This window comes from Brassica napus, chromosome A9 (assembly GCF_020379485.1).
Source record: "Brassica napus cultivar Da-Ae chromosome A9, Da-Ae, whole genome shotgun sequence".
In the NCBI taxonomy this organism is placed as follows: Eukaryota; Viridiplantae; Streptophyta; class Magnoliopsida; order Brassicales; family Brassicaceae; genus Brassica; species Brassica napus.
The window spans coordinates 43,022,741-43,042,152 of record NC_063442.1 but is presented as its reverse complement, the minus strand read 5'-3'; the positions used below and the strand labels follow the sequence as shown (position 1 = coordinate 43,042,152).

Genomic DNA, 19,412 nt, shown 5'->3' with positions numbered 1-19,412 from the left:
AACCAAATCAATTACATTAATTTAGAAATCGAAGCTAAAAGCTTTTTGCTATCAAAAGACTGGAAATAAACCGTCTTAAACCGGAACTAAACCAAATCAATCACAAAAAAAAACTTAGAAATCGAAAGACTGAACCATAAAACGTGAATAACGGACACGTGTCGCGAGAAGACAAAAGGGCATCTCCATTCCTACTCCATTTTCTACTCTAAACATCATTTTGGAGTAAAATCATCTTCAACTCTACTCCACTTTCAACTCCAAAATGGAGTAATAGCTAGGGTTACTCTATTTTATGGAGTAATCTTACACATTACTCCATTTTTGAGTTGAATTTTTTTTATTTATGAAATGATCCTTTAACTTTTTAATGTTCTTATTTTTTACTTAAATAATATTTTTTAAAGATACAGTAACATGAAAAACAAGATATTTCATTATTTAATAGTTTGACATAAAAATACATAACATAACTAAAAACATAGTTGTTAAAAAACATAACTAAAACATAAATAATATTAAATAAAGAAGATGAAAATGTCTGAGTTCAAAATTTTCTTGCTCGATTTAGGAGTATCAAAGATAAAGAAGCTCACTTTTCATTACGAAATGCATTAGTTGATCATTTGGTGGGAAAAATATTCTAATGCTCATTATTGAACCAACTTATATTGTGTGTTTATTGTATTTTTATGATTTCTTGTAATTTCTAATAATAAATGTTTGATTTAAATAAATTATATTTTGAAAGCATTTTTATAAACATAAAATAGTTGGGTTAATTGGTAAATTCTTATAAATATAAGGTATCATTAATAATTATTAATTATTTTTGAAGTAAAAAATGAAATAATACATTGAAGTAAAACTTTACTCTGTGCATCATTTTGGAGTAAAAATATAGTGTAATACATCGGAGATCTAACCCGTGTGCATCATCATCCCGTGTTATAAACAAGCTCGGACCAAAAGCGCGAAAGAGATGGCGATGAAGAGTGTTTGGATCACACTGCTCTGTTTATTCGTTATCGCAGAGGCGGATCAAGGCTTCGATGTTCGTCATCACTTATCCACCGTCACCAGGTTCTTACACGTTCCCCCTTATTACATTTTCCATCATTGTCACCACATTGAATCACGAACAACACTTCGCATCTGTGTCTGAATCTTTTTAACCTAATCTGTCAGAAAAGGTTAGTTTGTGTAGATTTTTTTTTAGCTGAGTTGTAATTTGGATATTGGAATGCAGATACTCTGCTTCAAAAGAAGTCTCTCAAAATCTGATTAAAGGGTCAAATGTCCCCAGTGAGTGTACACCTATCCACCTTAACCTTGTGGTAAGCATATAAACTTACATCTTCATAAAGTGGAACATCCAAATGAGGAACTGATGAATTACTGAAAATGGTGTTAGGCTAGACATGGAACTCGTTCTCCAACCAAGAAACGGTTACGGGAAATGGAGAATTTATCCGGCAGGTTAAAGGAGCTGGTGAGAGAAGCAGAAGCTTCAGAGAAAGTTCCTGGATGGTTAGGGAAATGGATATCTCCGTGGCACGGAAAAGTGAAAGGCGGGGAGCTGATCAGGCAAGGAGAGGAGGAGCTGTACCAGCTCGGAATCAGGGTTAGGGAACGGTTCCCCACTTTGTTCGAAGAGGATTATCACCCTGATGTCTATACCATTAGAGCTACTCAGGTTGGTTGGTGGTTCGTTGCTTCAAAGCTTTTTTTTTTAGAATGTGATCACTTATGAGTTGTTTTAACTATTGGTTAGATTCCTCGGGCATCTGCGAGTGCTGTGGCGTTTGGGATGGGGTTGTTCAGTGAGAAAGGAGACCTGGGACCTGGGAGTAATAGAGCGTTCGCTGTTACTAGTGAGAACCGTGCTAGTGATACCAAGCTAAGATTCTTTGAGTGTTGTCAAAACTATAAGGTATAGTTATTATTTAATTGTATGATTATTTGCTTCTTGAGTTTTTATGGTATATGAATGCAGAGCTATAGGAAAGCTAAAGGGCCTGCTGTGGATAAGCTCAAGGAGCCTGTTCTTGATAAGATCACAGCTTCCGTTGCAAACAGACATGGTTTAAATTTCACTAAACAGGACATTTCTTCTCTGTGGTTTCTATGCAAGCAGGTGTGCTTCCTTCTTGCTTTTTAGTTAAAACATTTTTCTTTAAATTGAATGGATTGGAATGCTAAAATTTCTTTTGAAATTTTTCAGGAAGCATCATTGCTTAATGTGACTAATCAAAGTTGTGAACTTTTCACTCCATCTGAGGTACAAGTTGAAAAGTTCTTTAGTGATGTGTTTGAAATATTCTTTAGCTTATGGGTTTAGTGGTAGTAGGTTGCTTTGCTGGAATGGGCAGATGACTTGGAAGTGTTTATTCTCAAAGGTTATGGAAACTCCTTGAACTACAGAATGGGAGTTCCGTTGTTAGAAGATGTTTTGCATTCCATGGAAGAAGCTATCAAGGCTCGAGAAGGTAATGTACAACTTCAAATCATGAATAAAAGTTGAACTATTTGCTTATTATTTGTCCTTTTTAATTACCATGCAGACAAGCTCCCACCTGGAAGCTATGAAAAAGCAAGACTGAGGTTTGCACATGCCGAAACAATAGTTCCCTTCTCTTGTCTGCTTGGGCTCTTCCTAGATGGATCTGGTTAGTTCCATCAATACTCACTTCTCTCAGATTCACTGCGTTTGCTTGTTCCTAAAGGAGGTTTTAAATGTTTTCAGAGTATGAGAAGATACAGAAAGAGAAACCTTTGGAACTCCCTCCACAGCCTCCTAAGACCAGGGACTTTAAAGGCAGCACCATGGCTCCTTTTGGTGGGAACAACATGCTTGTCCTCTACAGTTGTCCTGCAGCTTCCTCTCCCAAGTACTTTGTTCAGGTTCTGCACAACGAGCATCCTATTGCACTTCCAGTTAAGTTTCATCTGATTTAATAAACCTTAAACCTTAATTCATCTGATTAATGAATTGACTCCCTAAACTCTTTTCTTATGCTAACATCTACAGGGTTGTGATGGAAAAGACTTTTGTCCTCTTGAAGATTTTAAGGTATTCTGCAACATTCCCTCTGAATGTTTTCCTCAGTTAAGACTACACACACGCATGCATGACTCTCTTTTTTTTCTTTCTTACAGGCCAAAGTGGTGACCCCTCGTCTCAAGCATGCTTTTGACAACCTCTGCAATGCTAATCCAGATGACCCTGAACAGAAGCATCAATCTCTGTGGAGTTGGCTGTTGGGGTCAAGCCAAAAAACCGAGCTCTAAATTACTATTTACTCAGACAACTTTTTTCCTTTACATTCTAGCTGAGTACGGTTCTAAACATGTAATCACATAGAGCAATGCTGTCTGTCTTTTGTTTGTCCACTTGTTACAGAATCTATCTCAGTAAGCATTACAATGTATAAAACCCTCAAGGCAATGTCTCAGAATCTGTCTGAAGGATTTTTGCGCAAATTTACAGAACTACTACACTCAGAGCTATGTCTCTACTTATCTCTCCCCTCTCAAAGGCTTCCTCTGGAAGAACAGCGACCCCATTAAGACGGCTATTCCCGTTACCGCCACATTGAAGAAAAGCCTTCTGTTAGAAACACCGTTCCCATCTCTTCGCCTCCTCCCGTTTCCACCCCCTCCTCCTGCTCTTGTGTTAGAAACACGGTTGCCACATACTTCCTGGTTTTTATAAGAACCCGAGAGAGAGAGAGAGAGTCAGATAATCATTTCATTTGGAGAGAGAGAAGGGCAAGTTAAAAAGTGAATATACCTGATGCTCAGCGACATCAACCGCAGGCAATGGAAACTCACAGAACTCACATGTTACAATCCTGTGATCATCTGCCATGGAGAATATACACTAGGAGAAAGAAGAGAGCATTGGAGGAGGAAGCAAGTTTATAAAGTCAAGAGGAGTTTGTTACAGATAAAATTGTACATGGACCTTATACTACTATAAAAGGATTCCATTAGCTTAAAGATTCATAATTGATAGTTTGTAATTGGCTTTAACTCTCCGGATTGTGGAGATTAAGAGTGGGAGGATACTCATCAATATACATCACAGTTCATAACATCCTCTTGGGTCAAGTGTCACGTTCTAAGGTCTCTTTGCACATCGAACATGGTACTTTGAAACCAATACAGTACAAGAGGAATCTCATAAGCTTAAGTTGGTCACTTCATTCATCTAGCACAGCATAAAAAAAACCCAATATGCAAACATCAAACTAGACAAAAGTAAACCAGCGTACCGGAGCATGTGCGGTCAAGAAGTGTTCATCAGCATGTTTTTTGGGAACCATATCACCACAAATCTTGCATTTTTCTAGACGGGCGCAATGTACACGATGCAGATCGATGTTTGGTGCTGGAATGTCTCTGTCACTGCAAAAAATAAAAACATTAAAATTGTCTAAAGCTTAATATAAGGTTACTTTCAAGGAATGATCACGCAGCTCATTAAGTGTCAATCCCACAGAAATGTTTTAACTTGCAATCACCGACCAATTGCAAAAAATAAAAATAAAAAGTTCAAGACTTTCGAGTCTACACAGAAGTTTCCTTCTGGTTCCAAACGAATTTAAAGAAGACAAAGCAGTGGTTTCGGGCAAACATACCAGTGGTTGCATACGATGGTGATTTCTCCGGACTCGGTAGCCATCGTCTATTTAAAAAAGCTTACTTTAAGAGATCAGATGAGGAGGAGGACGAGGAGAGGAAAGATCTTTACGAGAGGAGAGAAGAGAAGAGGTTCAATTTGTTTATTAATGGCTATATTTTATATATCGAAGACTATGGTTGTAAGGGCAAGATTATCGGTGTCCTTAGAGGGATATCTTAGCAATTAAACACTTATAATTAAATGAAAAATAACCAATAAAAACAAGGACGCTTCTTAATTAAGAAGTTTTCGGTGTGGTCCTTACGAGCCACGTGTAGGTCTGAGATTCACTTCGAAAACAAATTGGCTCTCTCTCGAAGGCGATTCTAGCGGCGACGATTCGAGCGGCTCTCTCGACGGCGGTTCTCTCTCGACGCCACATCTCTCTCGACGGCGCTTCTCTCTCAACGGTTCTCTTCTCGTTGATTTTGATCGCAGTCCAGAGGATCTGTTGTTTCATCCACAGCTTTTTCTGTGATTCAAAGGTGAATAATCTACCTGTTTTGCTGAAGTTAATAACTTCATCGGGAGTATCTTCGATCCTGACAGCAAAGGCCGCATGAAAAAGCTCAAGGAAATGGATCCTATAAATTTCGAAACTGTGAGTTACAACATGCTTGTTTGCCTTTTGGTTATATGATGTGTGGGACTGTGATACATCCATAATTTAGGTGATTTTTATCTTTATAGTAAGCCTGTCACATAGCTGAATCTAATAGTAACGGCTGCATTCTGTAGATTTTGTTTCATAAACAAAGTTTGCTTGGTAGTACCCTGATTCTGTGGAGATGTTGGCCAAATAAACAACCTTGGTTCAGTATTTTCTTGTTTAAGTTTCCTGGTGCATATACGTAGCTGCCAGTTGATTGTTCTTGGCAGGTACTGATATTGATGAGAAACCTCACAGTGAATATGTCAAATCCTGATTTCGAACCTTCTGTAAGTGTTAAATTTATCATAACTTCCATGCTTGTTAGAAATAAGTCTCCTTCGCTCTTGTTGTGTGTTACTTCTTTAAGCATTCTGGTGATTAGAATGAGGATTGTTGTGCTTTCTAAGACGTATATTACACACACTGAAACAGATGTATCTAACCTTGATATAGTCTGATGTTGCAGAGGAAGGTTCAGAACACTTAAGCTCTTAGCTCTTGTATGGGATCTTTGGCCAAGAACCAAACAAGTGATATATCTTTCTTGATGGGCTTCTTGCTCACAACAACTGTGTATATCAACTGATATATATATATATATATATATATATATTTATTTGTTCATGCGTTTTGTAATTTGTAGTTTTCTTTATTGGTTATTTCTTGTCATATATTGAAACCAAAGGCAATGTATCAGCTAGCAAATGCCACTAAATTCATAAAGAGACACATGAGTCTGTTTGTATCTTATTAAAAGTCCTACCAATAATCAACTCTTTTGTGATTGTCCTTAACTTTGTCTCTTACCAACCAAAAATTATTTAAATAAGCTAGGGACTCAAAACTAAGGACAATCAATAATGTTGCTCTAAGTTGTAAATAAATTAAGGAATCATTTATTGAATTTCCACAATGTCTTCCTGTCACGCTCATATCCTCTCATTGTACTACACACGCCACATCCACATATGTTTTGTTTTTTAGTAGTCTTTGTTAATTAATTATAGTGTAAAAGATTAATAGACCAACGTTTGAAACTGAAAAGAAAATATCATTACTCTCTAATCATATCAAACCCTTATATTTTCATATTTAAAAATCTAAAATGTAAACCAAACAAATATCTTTGAAAAAAAATGAAAAAATCATCTATAAAAAATCATTTTAAAAAACAGGACAACCTTCAACATGAACACCAGGAGCAGTAGGACAAGAAGCAAGAGGACAATTCTCACCTTCCGCACCCCACCAATGCCCTATCGATATCCCATTCATCGTCAAACTAAAGTACAACAACACTCCCATGAACGCCAACCCCGCATCCAAAGCCGCGGACAACACGTAGTTATACCTCTGCCACCACTTCTTGTAGTTCTTGAACACAAAGTAATTGAACACAACTCCAACTATGATCCAGCAGTTGAAGTTCACGCTCGTCGCCGGCGGCATCGCGGCCGTCGCGCCCAAAAGAACGGGGAGATTGATCTGCGAGATCCATGTCCTCGTCGGAAACGCCTTTTGGAGAAGCCACACTAGCACTGGTCCCACTAGTCCGCCTAAGAAGAACCAGTTTAGGGCTGGATAGTTCCCTAGACTCCCAAAGATTCTCTTGGGTCCAACTAATCCCCAAATCACCGACGCGTCGAAGAACACTCTGTCGCTTGGACACGTCCATGGACTGTTTGGTGGGAGCAGCTCTTTCTGGCAGATGTTTTCCACCGATGTAAGCAAGTACCACGCCACTGATATGTTCACCGTTCCGGCTATGATTGTTCCTATGAACTGAACCAAGAACATCGATCTCGGCGGTATCTTCATGTAATGGCCTAGCTTAAAGTCGTTGAGGAATGAAATGGCTTGTGACATGCTTATGTAACCGTATGTCTTGAAGACTACGTTGGCTATTGGTCTCCCTGGTAACAACACACCCATGAGATATTCTGTGATGATGTTTAGACCTGGAGTTTGATTAGTAGTGGCTGTGATAATGCTGACTGGTACGGTGAAGATCAAGGCCATGAATGATGCTAGAAGTAGTCCCCACCATGGCATTTGAATCTCATCTTTCATGACAGTGCATAGAACAAGAGATAGTGCCAATGAGACAGCAAGCATGCTATAAAACCACCAACTTGGTATGTCTTTGTACTTCTTCATCAACCTTGTGTGTATGTCTACTTTAGCAGTGGCTGAAGCTCTCACTTGTTGCCATATTCCCCTAAACAAGATCAGTAAGCAAACATCCATTAAGTAATTAGTCCAGAAACTAAAATGATTAACATATATAAGACAAATAGAGATTATAGTATATGATGTAACCGAAGATTTGAAAAGTTTCTTAAAAAAATGATTAATAGTTCTGTATACTTACTTTCCGTTGAAGAGAGCAACATGAGTGAGTGTAGAAACGATTGCGGCGAAACCAATCCCATAAGTGATAGCAAAGAACGTACTGAGATAAACCCTACCTTCTCGTTGATACATCACTTCATCCAACTCAAACTTGTCATTAACAATGGTGGAGATGTTATAAAGCTGCCCTTGTGAATCAAACAGATCAGAGGAGAAGATAGGGAACTTGTGTGCTTCATAGACATTCATGCCCCAATATGATACTGGTATAACCATATACATGATCAGAACGTAACCGACAAGGACGTTAACGATCGCAAAGAAGGGAGTCACGAGTGGGCTTCCAAGGTAAGAAGCTATGACAGACCAGTCAAGCGCGAAAGAACCAACTCCGAGTCCTGACATCCCGGAGCCTATTTGCTGAGCTGTGATGGACTTGGGAAACGCCCAGCATACCCATGAGATTGATGATAACGTCAGGAACAAGTAAGCTGGGAAAATGTACCACGCGAAGCTACAAACAAACGCTATCACAAAGAACTTTCCTCTTGACATTCTCGCCTTGTCCTTCTCATGAAGTGCACTAAATAAAAGATAAAAAGAAAAAGACTTCAAACACAAACTGAACAAACTGAATATATAGCCGGTCCTAAGAATTTGAAGCTATTTACGAATTTTAATAAAATTGTATTTTTAACCATTTGGAATGTTTATGTATATTAACTGTGAACTATGGCCAAGACCGACCCAAAGAGAACTAAACATCATAATGTTTCATTTGACTAAGTCCAAGACCGGCCCTAACTAAAGACAACTTATCATCACAAACTAGAGAAAAAAAATTGGAAGCTATAAGATAATTTTGTACGAATTTTAATTTAAAAAAATTGTTAACCATTTGGAATTGCATTTATGTATATTAATACTAAACTATGGTCAGGAGTCAGGACCGACTAGAGAGAACTAAACATCATAATGTTTCACTGGAGCCTAACTAGAGAAAACTTAACATTAGCAAGTGTGTATGCTTTAAGATCTAACGTACCGAAACAGAGAGACTTGAAGAACACTCGTCGGCCACCACATCTGAGCAGGATCCACCACTAGTTTTCTCATGATACCAGCCCAACCATACCCAAGAATCTGAGTGGTGATAACAAGAATCCAACTAGCCAAGAAACTGATCTTCCTCTTGTAAAACGCCATGATGATATCAACGATCCCAACGGCATAAGCAGTACCAGATCCAAAACCAGCACCAGCATTAGCAAACATGGAGATCAACACGTGCTCCTTCACGTTAAACGGACCCGGGTTAAAAGAAAACTCCCAAGACCCGATCCGGTACTTAGTCTCAGGCAAGATCCGAGCCATGATCTTCCCGAGAGGCAACGTGACGACTTGAACGGAGATCATGGTGATCATCAGAGGCTGTGTCCTGTAACCGAAGAAAGTGTTGAGAAACGAGAGGAGGACGCAAGAGAGAAGACCAAGAAACCACATGCGAAACGTCCACACGGGTAGAGAAGGATCATCTTCGTTGGAAACTGTGAGACGGACCTCCTCCACGGAAGATTCGTCTTCTTCTTCGTCGATCTCGGGCTTGTGTAACTCAAGCGCAGCCATTGTTGTTGTTTGTTGGGTGGTGTGTGGCCAGAACTAGGGTTATGAAGAGGTGAAGGAGTCGGTGAATATTGTGAGAATCTTTAAAAAAGATTCATGAATCTGTGATATATAATCTGGTCAAGGATACGCAGATTAAAGATTATGATTTTTTTTCTTTTTTTTTTTGGGGTAAAAATAGAAAAATAAAATAATCAGAGTGTGTCAGTTCCCGGGGAAATCGAAGAGTTAGTTGTAGTGATGTCAACCGAGAACCTGGACCGCGGGACAGGCCCGTTAAGGCTTGGGGCGGGGCGGGTTTGGGCCCATGTTTTGATATCCCGCAATGTTGCGGGCCTCGCGGGAAAGGGACTGTGCGGTATGGGCTTTATGCGGGATGGCCCAATCGAACCCGCGGTAACCCTAAAGTCCCGCAACATCTTCTCTTCTCATTTCGTCAGCCACCTTTAGAACATAAGAGAGAGAGAGAGAGAGAGTGACTGATTGAGAGAGAGGAAGACGAGTCGCCACCGTTAGAAATGGAGCTCCGGCGATGGCGATAAGCTCCGGTACTCGTACCTCGGGTTCTAAACTTCACAGATCAAACTCCTGTCTCGGGAGATAAGTTCTTGACTTGAACTCTCCGCGAACTCCTTTTCCACCGTAGACCGGCGATGGTTTCTTCAGCGACGGCGACCGCATGCATGTCACAGGTAAAGAAAGATCTATGTAGTTACTGTATATTTTTTCTTTTTTGGAGTTCTAACAGTTTTACTCGTTTTCAGGTGGGTGAAGACGTAAAGTGGGCACTCTGCTTCGATTCACTACCGGTTCGAGTTCCATAAGATGCATGCAAGATCCGAATATATGTAAGACTCTCTAAGACTCCTCCTTCCTCAAGAAAAAGATCGAAGCTCATAGTTGTTGTTTGAAATAGAGATTCGCTTTGTTTACTTGTTTGAAATAGAGATTCGCTTTGTTACTTGTTTGAAATAGAAATTCGGTTTGTTACTTGCAACTATATAGTTCTGACTTCTGCGGATCTTCGCCGTGTAGCTAATGAAAAATCATTCAAAAGAGTGAAGACTGATTGTTCGTTGGCTACAGGGCAAGATCCGCATTGAAGTTAAGACAACTTGAAATTATATGGTTGCTTGTTGCATGTTGTTTCAATTGTCTGTCCTGGTTCGCTTGAAGTTTAGTGATTCAGTTTCTGATATCTCTTTTATTTTTGTAGGTGAACAAGGATGAGGCTGGTTATGACGGTGAAAGCTGGTGTAGGCTCAACACGATATAGCTGGTTATGGTGTTGACTTAATATATGTGTTGAGCACACACCTGCTTTCCTGTTATAACCAGCCGCTGTCTTGCTTGTTTAAGAAAACCATATACTACTCAGAACTAAAAGCATTGTAAGTCTTTAGTTTGTACTCATGTTCTTAAATCTTAATCTTACATCAACATCAAGTCTCTGATATGTTTTTTTTTTGGTTGGTTGCTTCGATTCACTACCGGTTCGAGTTAGAGTTACAAAGCGACCGTTCGAGTTACAAAGCGACTTCTGAGGGTATGATTCACTTCCCTTCTTCCTCGTTGTTAACTGATAAGTAGTGTTGTCATAGAAGAGATTACTTGTTTTGACTAGTTCAGCGGATTTTAGCTGCGTAGCTAATGAAAAATCATTCAAAGGAATGAAGGGTGATTGTTCATTGGCTACGCTGCTGAATCCGCTGCGAAGTTAAGACAAGACTCTCTATGTGTATCTGATGTTTCTCGTGTTCATAAGTTATGTAATCATGTCTCTGATGTTTAGTTGTCTCTGATCTCTCTTTTGGTTTTGATTGTTTTCTTTGTCGACCTGTTGGAGTCTTGGTGAACAAGGAGGAGGCAGGACCTCAGGTCATGGACCAGCCTTTCATTCCGTGAAACTATCTTCAGGTTAGTCACTTAGCAATAGGATATTGTGAAAAGAAGCTGATGTAGATTAGAAGTTAGAGCTCGCTAAGTTGATTGGAGAACTCGTTGTCTTGCTTAGGAATAGGAAGAATTGATAGGAATGTTTAAGCTGCTTGTCCTCAAGCAATTTTAAAGTTTCATACTCTAAGTATAAAATTTAATTGCAATATTTGGGGTTTAAAAAAAAATAAAAAAACCCTAAGACCACTAACCCACGTATCTTTCCTTAGGGCACGAAGCCGTAACTTAGTTAGAAACTTAGAATTATCGGAAAAAAAAACCGTGAGAGCTGAGAGCCTAAGAGACGATATGGGATCAAGAGGCGAATCAGACGATCAGTTGACGTATGATACTAACTACACGCCACCGGCTACGTTGGATTTTGAGACTCAACAACTCATTGCTAGACTTGGTGCAGCTGCTGAGATCGGTAGTCAACCCTGTGATGAAGAAGTTATCGCAAGAGAGAAGCAAAGCAGCAAAAGAAAGCTCATCAGTTTGGTTGATTCAGAAGAGGACTCTGATGTTGAGATCACTCCAACATCTCAAACAACAAAGCCTCGGAGACCAACCACTTTTGGAACTGCTTCGCAGAAACCCATGGTCCAATCCACACTAGAAATTGGTAGTGGCTCATCCAAGCAGGCGTGTAGTCAGAAGAAGTATGTTCCTGTGAAGTCGGTTATCCGTGGAGGGAGAAGAACCAAGGGCGTGTCTAAGGGCTCCGGTAGTCAGTCTCAGAAGAAGAAGAAGAAGAAGATGGAAGAGGAGATACCGGAGCTTGAGGATGAACTGGATGAAGAAGGGCTTGATGAGCTTGAGCTCGGGGAAGAGGAAAGGGAAGAGAGGCAACGATCAGATGTGTGGAAAGATTTTACGGTGGTCCAAAAACCCAATGGAAAGCAGAAAGCTGCTTGCAATCATTGCAAGAGGGAATATGCATGGCAGTCCCACTCGCATGGAACCAGTGGGTTGAGAAGGCATCGTATGAGATGTAAAATGTATCCAAGGAATGGAGGAAGGCAGCAGCAACTCAATGTCGATGGAAGAGTTGTGTCTCGCAAGTATGATCATGCTGTGTTCAGACAACTGGTAGCTAAGACAATAGTCCAGCATGATCTACCGTACTCCTACGTGGAGTATGAAAAGGTGAGAGACACATGGAAGTATTTGAATGCTGATGTCCAAACCATATGTCGAAACACAGCTAGAGCTGATGTGTATCGCTTATATGAAAGTGAGAGAGACACGCTGAAGAGAGAATTGGCTAGTCTTCCTGGACGAGTCTCTTTCACCTCAGACTTGTGGACATCAGTGAAACGGGAAGGATATATGTGTGTGACAGCACATTACATTGATCGGAATTGGAAGTTGAATAGCAAGATCCTGACGTTTTGTGCTCTACCACCACCACATACTGGTATGAATGTTGCTATTCAGCTCCTTGATTCACTAAAAGAGTGGGGAGTTCATAAGAAGGTGTTCTCGGTGACGTTAGACAATGCCACCAGTAATGACTCGATGCAAGATATTGTGAAGTCACAGCTGAATTTGGATGATGCTTTGCTGTGTGGAGGAGAGTTTTTCCATGTGAGATGTGCAGCGCACATTCTTAACCTCATAGTACAAGATGGGTTGAAGGTAATTGGAGACTCTTTGCACAAAGTAAGAGAGAGTGTTAAGTATGTACTGTCATCGGAAACACGTGAAAACTTGTTCCAGAAATGCGTTGAGGCTGCGGGTGTAGTAGAAACTGGGGGTCTACTCTTGGATGTTCCGACAAGATGGAACTCCACTTTCTTTATGCTTGAAAGAGCCATCAGGTACCGTCGAGCCTTTGCCAAGTTGGAGACATTTGATAAGAAGGGTTATAAAATGGCTCCCACTGCTGAGGAATGGACAAGAGCTGAGAATATCTGCAATTTCTTGGGTCCGTTTGCTGTAATCACGACCTTGATGTCTGGTTCGAACTATCCTACTTCAAACTTGTATTTCTATCAGGTTTTCCAGATCCATAATTGGCTTCGGATCAATGAGGGAAGCGAAGATGAGATTGTGAGATACATGGTGCCACCGATGAAAGAGAAGTTCGATAAATATTGGGATGAAGTCAGTGGTCTTTTTGCAATGGCAGCAGTCTTCGATCCAAGGTTTAAGCTTTCCATTGTCGAATGCTGTTTGGAAAAGCTTGACATGAGTACACGTGATGCAAAGCTAAAGAACTTGCGTGAGAAGCTTAGTATTTTGTTTGAGTCGTATGACAAAAAATCCAAGAATAGCTCACCGTCTACAGAGCCACGAGAGACTGTTTCGCAAAAAGCTTCTGGAGCAGGGACAATGGGACTGTTTGAGAACTACGGTGTGAGTGTTTATTAATTTTTAAACCTTTTGTTCATCTCTCTTTTCATTTCTAATTTTTTTCTAAATAACCTTCTTAGGATTTCTTTGCATTTCGCAAAGTCAGTGGGGTTGCGACTGGAAAAACACCTCTAGAAGCTTATCTTGATGAACCACCTCTGGACATTACTAATTTTCAGAGCTTGGACATCCTCGATTGGTGGAAGGATAATGCCCATCGGTATGGGGATTTGCCTGCAATGGCATGTGACCTGCTAAGTATTCCAATCACAACAGTGGCTTCAGAGTCCTCTTTTAGCATTGGATCTAGAGTTCTTAACAAATACAGGAGCCGTCTTCTCCCAAAAAATGTGCAAGCTTTGATATGCACTAGAAATTGGATCAAGGGATACGAATCTTATGCACATGGTAATTAATTCACATTATTATTTCTTGTAGAGTATCATTATCCCTTAGTCCTAAGTAAATGAAATTTCTGATATTTACAGATGAAGAAATCGATGGTGATGGTGAAGAAGAGAAAGTGCCATCATTTCAGTCAATTGTCAATGGGGAAGATGAAGATGAGGAAGCTTGAATTGTTATTTTGATTTGGTGTTTTTATTTTTTACAATCTGCTACATCTTGTTTTACTTGCTTGGTTTTGTTTTGACTGCTATTTGGTGTTTTTCTTTATTTAAAATTTGTTAAGACTACACATCTCAGCTTCTACATGCACTATAAGTCGAGCTTGTTTGTGTGTACATGACTTCAAGAACTGATATGAATTGAAATTGACTACAAGAACAATATGAAGTTAGATATGTAGTATAAAAGCCTAAATTGTACAGTTTTAACACGTACATGAAGCGTCCTCGTCTCCTGGAGCAGCATGCAGCGTCAATACGTGTTATGGAGCAGCACACAGCGCTTAGAAGTCGATTGGTGCACCTGAAGGTTCGCAGCCCGCGGGACGACCTGAAAAGGCTTGTGCATTTCGGCGGGGCGGGCTTGGGCCGACCTTTTGGAGACCGCATCCCGCGCGGGCCTGACCCGCCTTAACCCGCAAAAGAAAAAACCCGCAGCGGTCCGGGCCGGGACGGGACGGAACAACCCGTTTGACATCACTAGTTAGTTGCAAAGAATTAAACCACGCTTTAACTAACTCGTCGCCTTATAAAGCGGGAAATAATCCTCATACTGCTACTTCATTATTTTAAATTTTAAAAGTCAGAAAAAAAACTATTTATAGTAAAAGCATATACTATAAGATCTTTTCTTTATTGGAGAATTATCACTTATTTTGAAAATTTTGTGGTGTTTCTATTTTGTTATGATTTTTAGTGAAATAGATAATTACTTTTGACAGAAATGTCGGATTTGTGTGCGTTTTTTTTTGTTATTGCAAAATCTTGTTTCAAAGATCATCATTAGTTTTTGTTAACCGCTCATACAAATTAAAATCAACTAAATTCTTGTCAAATCTCAAATGTTTGTGTTTATTTTCTTATTCAATGACGAAACTAGGACATTGAGCCTATATATAAGCTAAGTTTAAAATAAAGATCTCACGCTTTATGAGATTGTTTCATGCAAAAACTTTTAGTTTTCAAAAAAAAAAATTCCATGCATGATGCCAAAAAAAAAAAAAGTCTACACTCCATTGAAAATAGCTCTAACACGGAGACCCGTAACCAATAGGCAAATAGGTCTTCGCATTTTATTAACATAATCATGTAATTAGTTTAATTTCATTTAATTAATACAACTCCTAAACAAACAAAAATATGAAAATAAAAATAGATAAACGAGGGGTTTAAGCAAATAGAAGAAGAAGCTCAACTTAACAATATTGAGCTTCAAGAATAAAACAATAAAATGAATATTATTAGCAACTTCTGCAATGTTGTTTTAATGAGTCAGTAAACTCTTTTGAAACCTTCTTCGCGTAATCAATTTTCCGTACTCATTCTGAAAAGTAAAAACATAAATAATACGCTAATCAGGATGATGTCAAAAAAAAAACACTAATGAGGGTCAAGAAATGTATATTATAATTAAAACAAATTGATAAAGTTCACACTAACCCTTTGTCTACAATCACGACAGTACGAATTTCGCAATTAGCAAACCTATAAGAGAACACATGCCGTATTATGACCAAACAATTATAAATTTTATACAAGGAATTAAAGTTCCTCCATATTTGGAAAAAATAAATTTTGTATAACCTCTTGCAAAGGTCATGTCTAATTGACTTGTCACAATCGTTTGCGAACACATACAACATATGCTGCAACACTATGCCATGGCTAACAACTGCGACCTCCTTCTCTGGTCTTTTCCATAACCTAATTATAAACAACTCATCAATACTAACGATAATTATATATACATTTTTATCTATACTTTACGAAAATTTAATTACCATTTCATGAACTCTAACCCTCTCGCAAAAATCTCTTCTTCGGATTCTCGAACATCAGATCTCCAAAGATTGTCTTCTTCACTTTCAATCTATAATATGCATCCAAGATATATATTAGAAAAAATCATCATGTGTATCCGAAAAATATATTGAGAAAGCTTTATATAATATGTTATAGTTTTCCAAGAATAGTTTTATGAGTGAAAGCAGATTTTTGCCTGAGAGAAATCAATTGTGGGGAAAATAGTTTGATACTCGCTCACGTTTCTTCTCATATCAGGAGGACGGACTCCCTGCATGCACATACATATCCATTTAGTTCAGATGAACTTGTTTAAATCAATGATAAATTAACAAGACATTTCGCCATGTATCAATCATACATTACGGTCTCGAGCAACCTCTAGGGCCAAGATGGAAGGGGTGCTTGTCATATTCTGTTGTCTATCTTCATTTCCAAAAACTCCAACCGCTGTTTGCATAGTTCTGTATATACACCAAAACTTAATGAGTCCAAGTCACTATATAAAAAATATAATAAACTTTAAAGTCTTCATTTCTTATATGTGAATATTTTTACCTCAATAAGGGTGAAGTTACAACTAGCTCAACCCTCTTTAGTACCCCACTTGAAACAAGACGTTCGTGGAGGTTCTCAACCTTTCAAGAAGCATTAAACGATTAGAAAAAATACTATACCAAGAAGTATTATATTGATAATATTCCTTCACGTGAAAATTATGTTCATTAATTCTCAGTTTGTAGCCTTTGTTTACCTGTTGGTGACCATGTTCAGTAAGTGGAGCGTCGAAAAGATGAGGAGACAACAACGCATTCCTATCCTTCTCGGCTTCGACATTGTGCAACGCTTGTCCATGTCTCAACTTGAATAAAAGAAATAATAAGCAAGATTAGTATGTATTAATAAAGTGATATTAAAAGAGACTAGTGTGTACGTTATCAGCCTTATTTAGAATTTGTGACTTACCAAGTGGATAATTTTACAGCTCTCCAAGGGGTACAAGAATCTTGCATCCATTTCTACAAATTAAATGTTCTCTTTTAAGAAACAACGAATTTCTGATTTTACTGTAAATATTATTCATACCTGTATATATATATATGTGTGCATCGATACATTAACAAGAACATTGTCAGCTAAAAATAGAAACTAAAGGTTAATTGCAGATATCATACCTTTCAAAGAAAATATTGTACTTTTCCTTTTAAAAAAAATTTGTACTTTGGCAGGAAAATAAGATCTCAAAGGGTTATCTCAAGGTTATAGTTCAATGATGATATTGGCAAGCAAAATGATGGGCTCTATATATATACTTGAAATATTAAAGACCACACATGTGGAAGTGGAATGGTACGTAAAATTTCATGCAAATACAAGTCAAACATTTGACTCATTCTTCACTCGGTATAACTAATTAACGTATAGCAACGTAACGAGCTATTTCAACTGATCATATCTTAGGAAAAATCTTTTAACACAACAACAGAGAAAAGGGGGATTAAAGACTTGTAACCACGATTAATGTAAATAACCAGTGGATTATCCTGTAAATGTGAATTATGTGATAATAATTATTCTAGTATCACATGAAAAGTTAAATTTCTATGCTAGGTAATATTATCATCATATGATGCAAATTAATTGATTCGATTTGTGCTTTGTAATTTTTTTTGACAAAGGTGCTTTCTTATTGTGTATTAAATTGAGTTGGATTGTACGTTGTGACTGCTGATTTTTCATTCAATTTTTCAAAGGATCTTGGAGCCAAATATGGATCAAATTACGTAGAAAAAGGAGACAAAAGACTCCAAGAAAAAAATGTAAATATTGCCTTTAGCTGGAAAGGGTCATACTCGTTAGTCTTTTTACTCGTTTAGCTTTGAAACTTTACATTCAATCTTTGTTTAATAGACAGCTAAAGATACTTGTCGTGAAATACATGTCGAAATGTTTTTCCTTTCTTTTTTTTTTTTTTTTTTTGGCTCAACAACAACTTTCATTATCCAAATAAGTGATTACAAGATTTTCAACCTCGAAAGATTTTAAACCCCACATACATCGACGGATCTAGTACCACCCAGGAACACTTAGAAGGATCCTACGCTACCCGAATCAAAACGTCGATGCATTTTTCACCACGACGAGCCGAATTCATTCCACGACTCGGAATGAACCGTCTCTTAAACCACCTAATTCTACCACTAAAAACCAGATAACAAAGCTAGTCCTTAACCGACGATATTCCTAAAATGGGAATTTCAATTACTAAACCGAAGCAACCAGCACCAAAAAGATTTGAGTGATTATCAAGACCGGCTGCTTCCAACACCCTTCGGGTGCGTATTCCACTTAGGCTCTACCGGTAGAGAAGGAGCAAAGCTTTGCATCATTGAAGGTCAGGTTGAGACTTTGGCACCATCTACGGTCAAGCTGGGTCCCTGCAAAGTAGAAGGAGCAAGGCTACCGGATCTGACATTCAAAACGGTACTGCGAATGCATTGCTCCTAAGTGTGTATTCTAAGCCTTATTACTCTCCCACTGACCAGGTGGAGGAGCTCTGAGTCTCACCACACTCCGCCTCCGAGAACCAGAGGAGCAGCTTACTCTACAGGGAGCCGTCACGTCGATGTCGAAGCCTCGTTTCTCTAATGTGAAGCGCCTCTCTTCTAATCTCCAAGAGGACCATAGACGATCCTTAACGGTTATCGGAAGATCAGCTACACGCAGCACAAGAGTCGGTCCGGCGACCACACGACCGCCTTACGAGTTCCGGTACGCCTCCGGACTGTTACTCCCAAAGTTCACATGGCGAGAAAAGGCGTTGAGCTGCACACACGCTGAGTAAGCTCCTGACGCCTCTGCACGCGCCCCTCTCCTCACGGATCTGAGAATCAGGCCATCCTTCCTGCCACAGCTTTCAGATCTGCAAGCTGAGAGTCGAGAAACGACACCACGCGCCTCCATCCCGAAGAATAGAGCCAACGAGACCAAAAGGGGAAAACGGCTCGTCACGCTCCATCCTCAAAACCCTAAAAGCCGACCCTTCCATAGGTTTCCCCCTTCACACGACTCGCCACTGCTCCAGATCCACCTTCAGTCTTCTCGTCTTCATCTCCGCCGCGGACAGAGGAAAGCCAAGAACCTCCATTGAAACCAGAGTCAGCAAGCATATCGTCGGGAATAGGGGCCACCACCGAAAGAGCAAAGAGAAAACGAGACGGAAAGGATTGAGAGGAGCCTCCGACGCCGGGAGAGGACACCGGCCGCCGGGGGTAAACGCTGCAATTAGGGTTTGGTTTTGTCGAAGGGAGAGAGAAGAGTTAGTTTTTTTTTTATGTTTTTCCTTTTCTTCGTTACATGTCAAAACATTCTAGTT

At 39.2% G+C, this 19,412-nt stretch overlaps 5 protein-coding genes across 6 annotated transcripts; 2 read left to right on the top strand and 3 right to left on the bottom strand.

Annotated features, from left to right (window-relative positions):
• Positions 1–873: 873 nt before the first annotated feature.
• Positions 874–3,483, top strand: LOC106419789 (multiple inositol polyphosphate phosphatase 1). Its single transcript, XM_013860621.3, has 11 exons — positions 874–1,083; positions 1,250–1,337; positions 1,415–1,696; positions 1,775–1,933; positions 1,997–2,137; positions 2,225–2,281; positions 2,351–2,489; positions 2,565–2,669; positions 2,747–2,937; positions 3,032–3,073; positions 3,160–3,483. The coding sequence occupies exons 1-11, from the start codon at positions 983–985 to the stop codon at positions 3,289–3,291; spliced, it is 1,437 nt and encodes a 478-aa protein (XP_013716075.2). The 5' UTR covers positions 874–982; the 3' UTR covers positions 3,292–3,483.
• LOC106419790 (TRAF-type zinc finger domain-containing protein 1) lies at positions 3,362–5,001 on the bottom strand. 2 transcript variants are annotated; one of them, XR_002654089.2, is made up of 4 exons: positions 4,644–5,001; positions 4,278–4,410; positions 3,794–4,153; positions 3,362–3,702 (listed from the first exon to the last, which is right to left on the bottom strand). XR_002654089.2 is itself a non-coding variant. In XM_013860623.3 (4 exons), exons 1-4 carry the CDS (start codon positions 4,685–4,687, stop codon positions 3,520–3,522), a joined length of 450 nt encoding a protein of 149 aa, XP_013716077.1. In that variant the 5' UTR covers positions 4,688–4,879; the 3' UTR covers positions 3,362–3,519. The 2 variants fall into 2 exon arrangements, 1 of the variants encoding a protein (XP_013716077.1); XM_013860623.3 differs by having other exon boundaries at positions 3,794–3,883; positions 4,644–4,879.
• Positions 5,002–5,203: 202 nt separating this feature from the next.
• On the bottom strand, positions 5,204–9,426 carry LOC106420075 (oligopeptide transporter 2). Its single transcript, XM_013860906.3, has 3 exons — positions 8,737–9,426; positions 7,711–8,274; positions 5,204–7,557 (listed from the first exon to the last, which is right to left on the bottom strand). The coding sequence occupies exons 1-3, from the start codon at positions 9,315–9,317 to the stop codon at positions 6,504–6,506; spliced, it is 2,199 nt and encodes a 732-aa protein (XP_013716360.1). The 5' UTR covers positions 9,318–9,426; the 3' UTR covers positions 5,204–6,503.
• A 2,132-nt stretch (positions 9,427–11,558) lies between these two features.
• On the top strand, positions 11,559–14,184 carry LOC125578246 (zinc finger BED domain-containing protein RICESLEEPER 2-like). Its single transcript, XM_048740593.1, has 3 exons — positions 11,559–13,610; positions 13,688–14,015; positions 14,096–14,184. Exons 1-3 carry the CDS (start codon positions 11,559–11,561, stop codon positions 14,182–14,184), a joined length of 2,469 nt encoding a protein of 822 aa, XP_048596550.1.
• A 1,479-nt stretch (positions 14,185–15,663) lies between these two features.
• LOC106420076 (phosphoglycerate mutase-like protein 1) lies at positions 15,664–17,053 on the bottom strand. Its single transcript, XM_048741862.1, has 8 exons — positions 17,003–17,053; positions 16,791–16,898; positions 16,595–16,674; positions 16,398–16,500; positions 16,233–16,307; positions 16,015–16,103; positions 15,818–15,937; positions 15,664–15,718 (listed from the first exon to the last, which is right to left on the bottom strand). Exons 1-8 carry the CDS (start codon positions 17,051–17,053, stop codon positions 15,664–15,666), a joined length of 681 nt encoding a protein of 226 aa, XP_048597819.1.
• Positions 17,054–19,412: the final 2,359 nt, after the last annotated feature.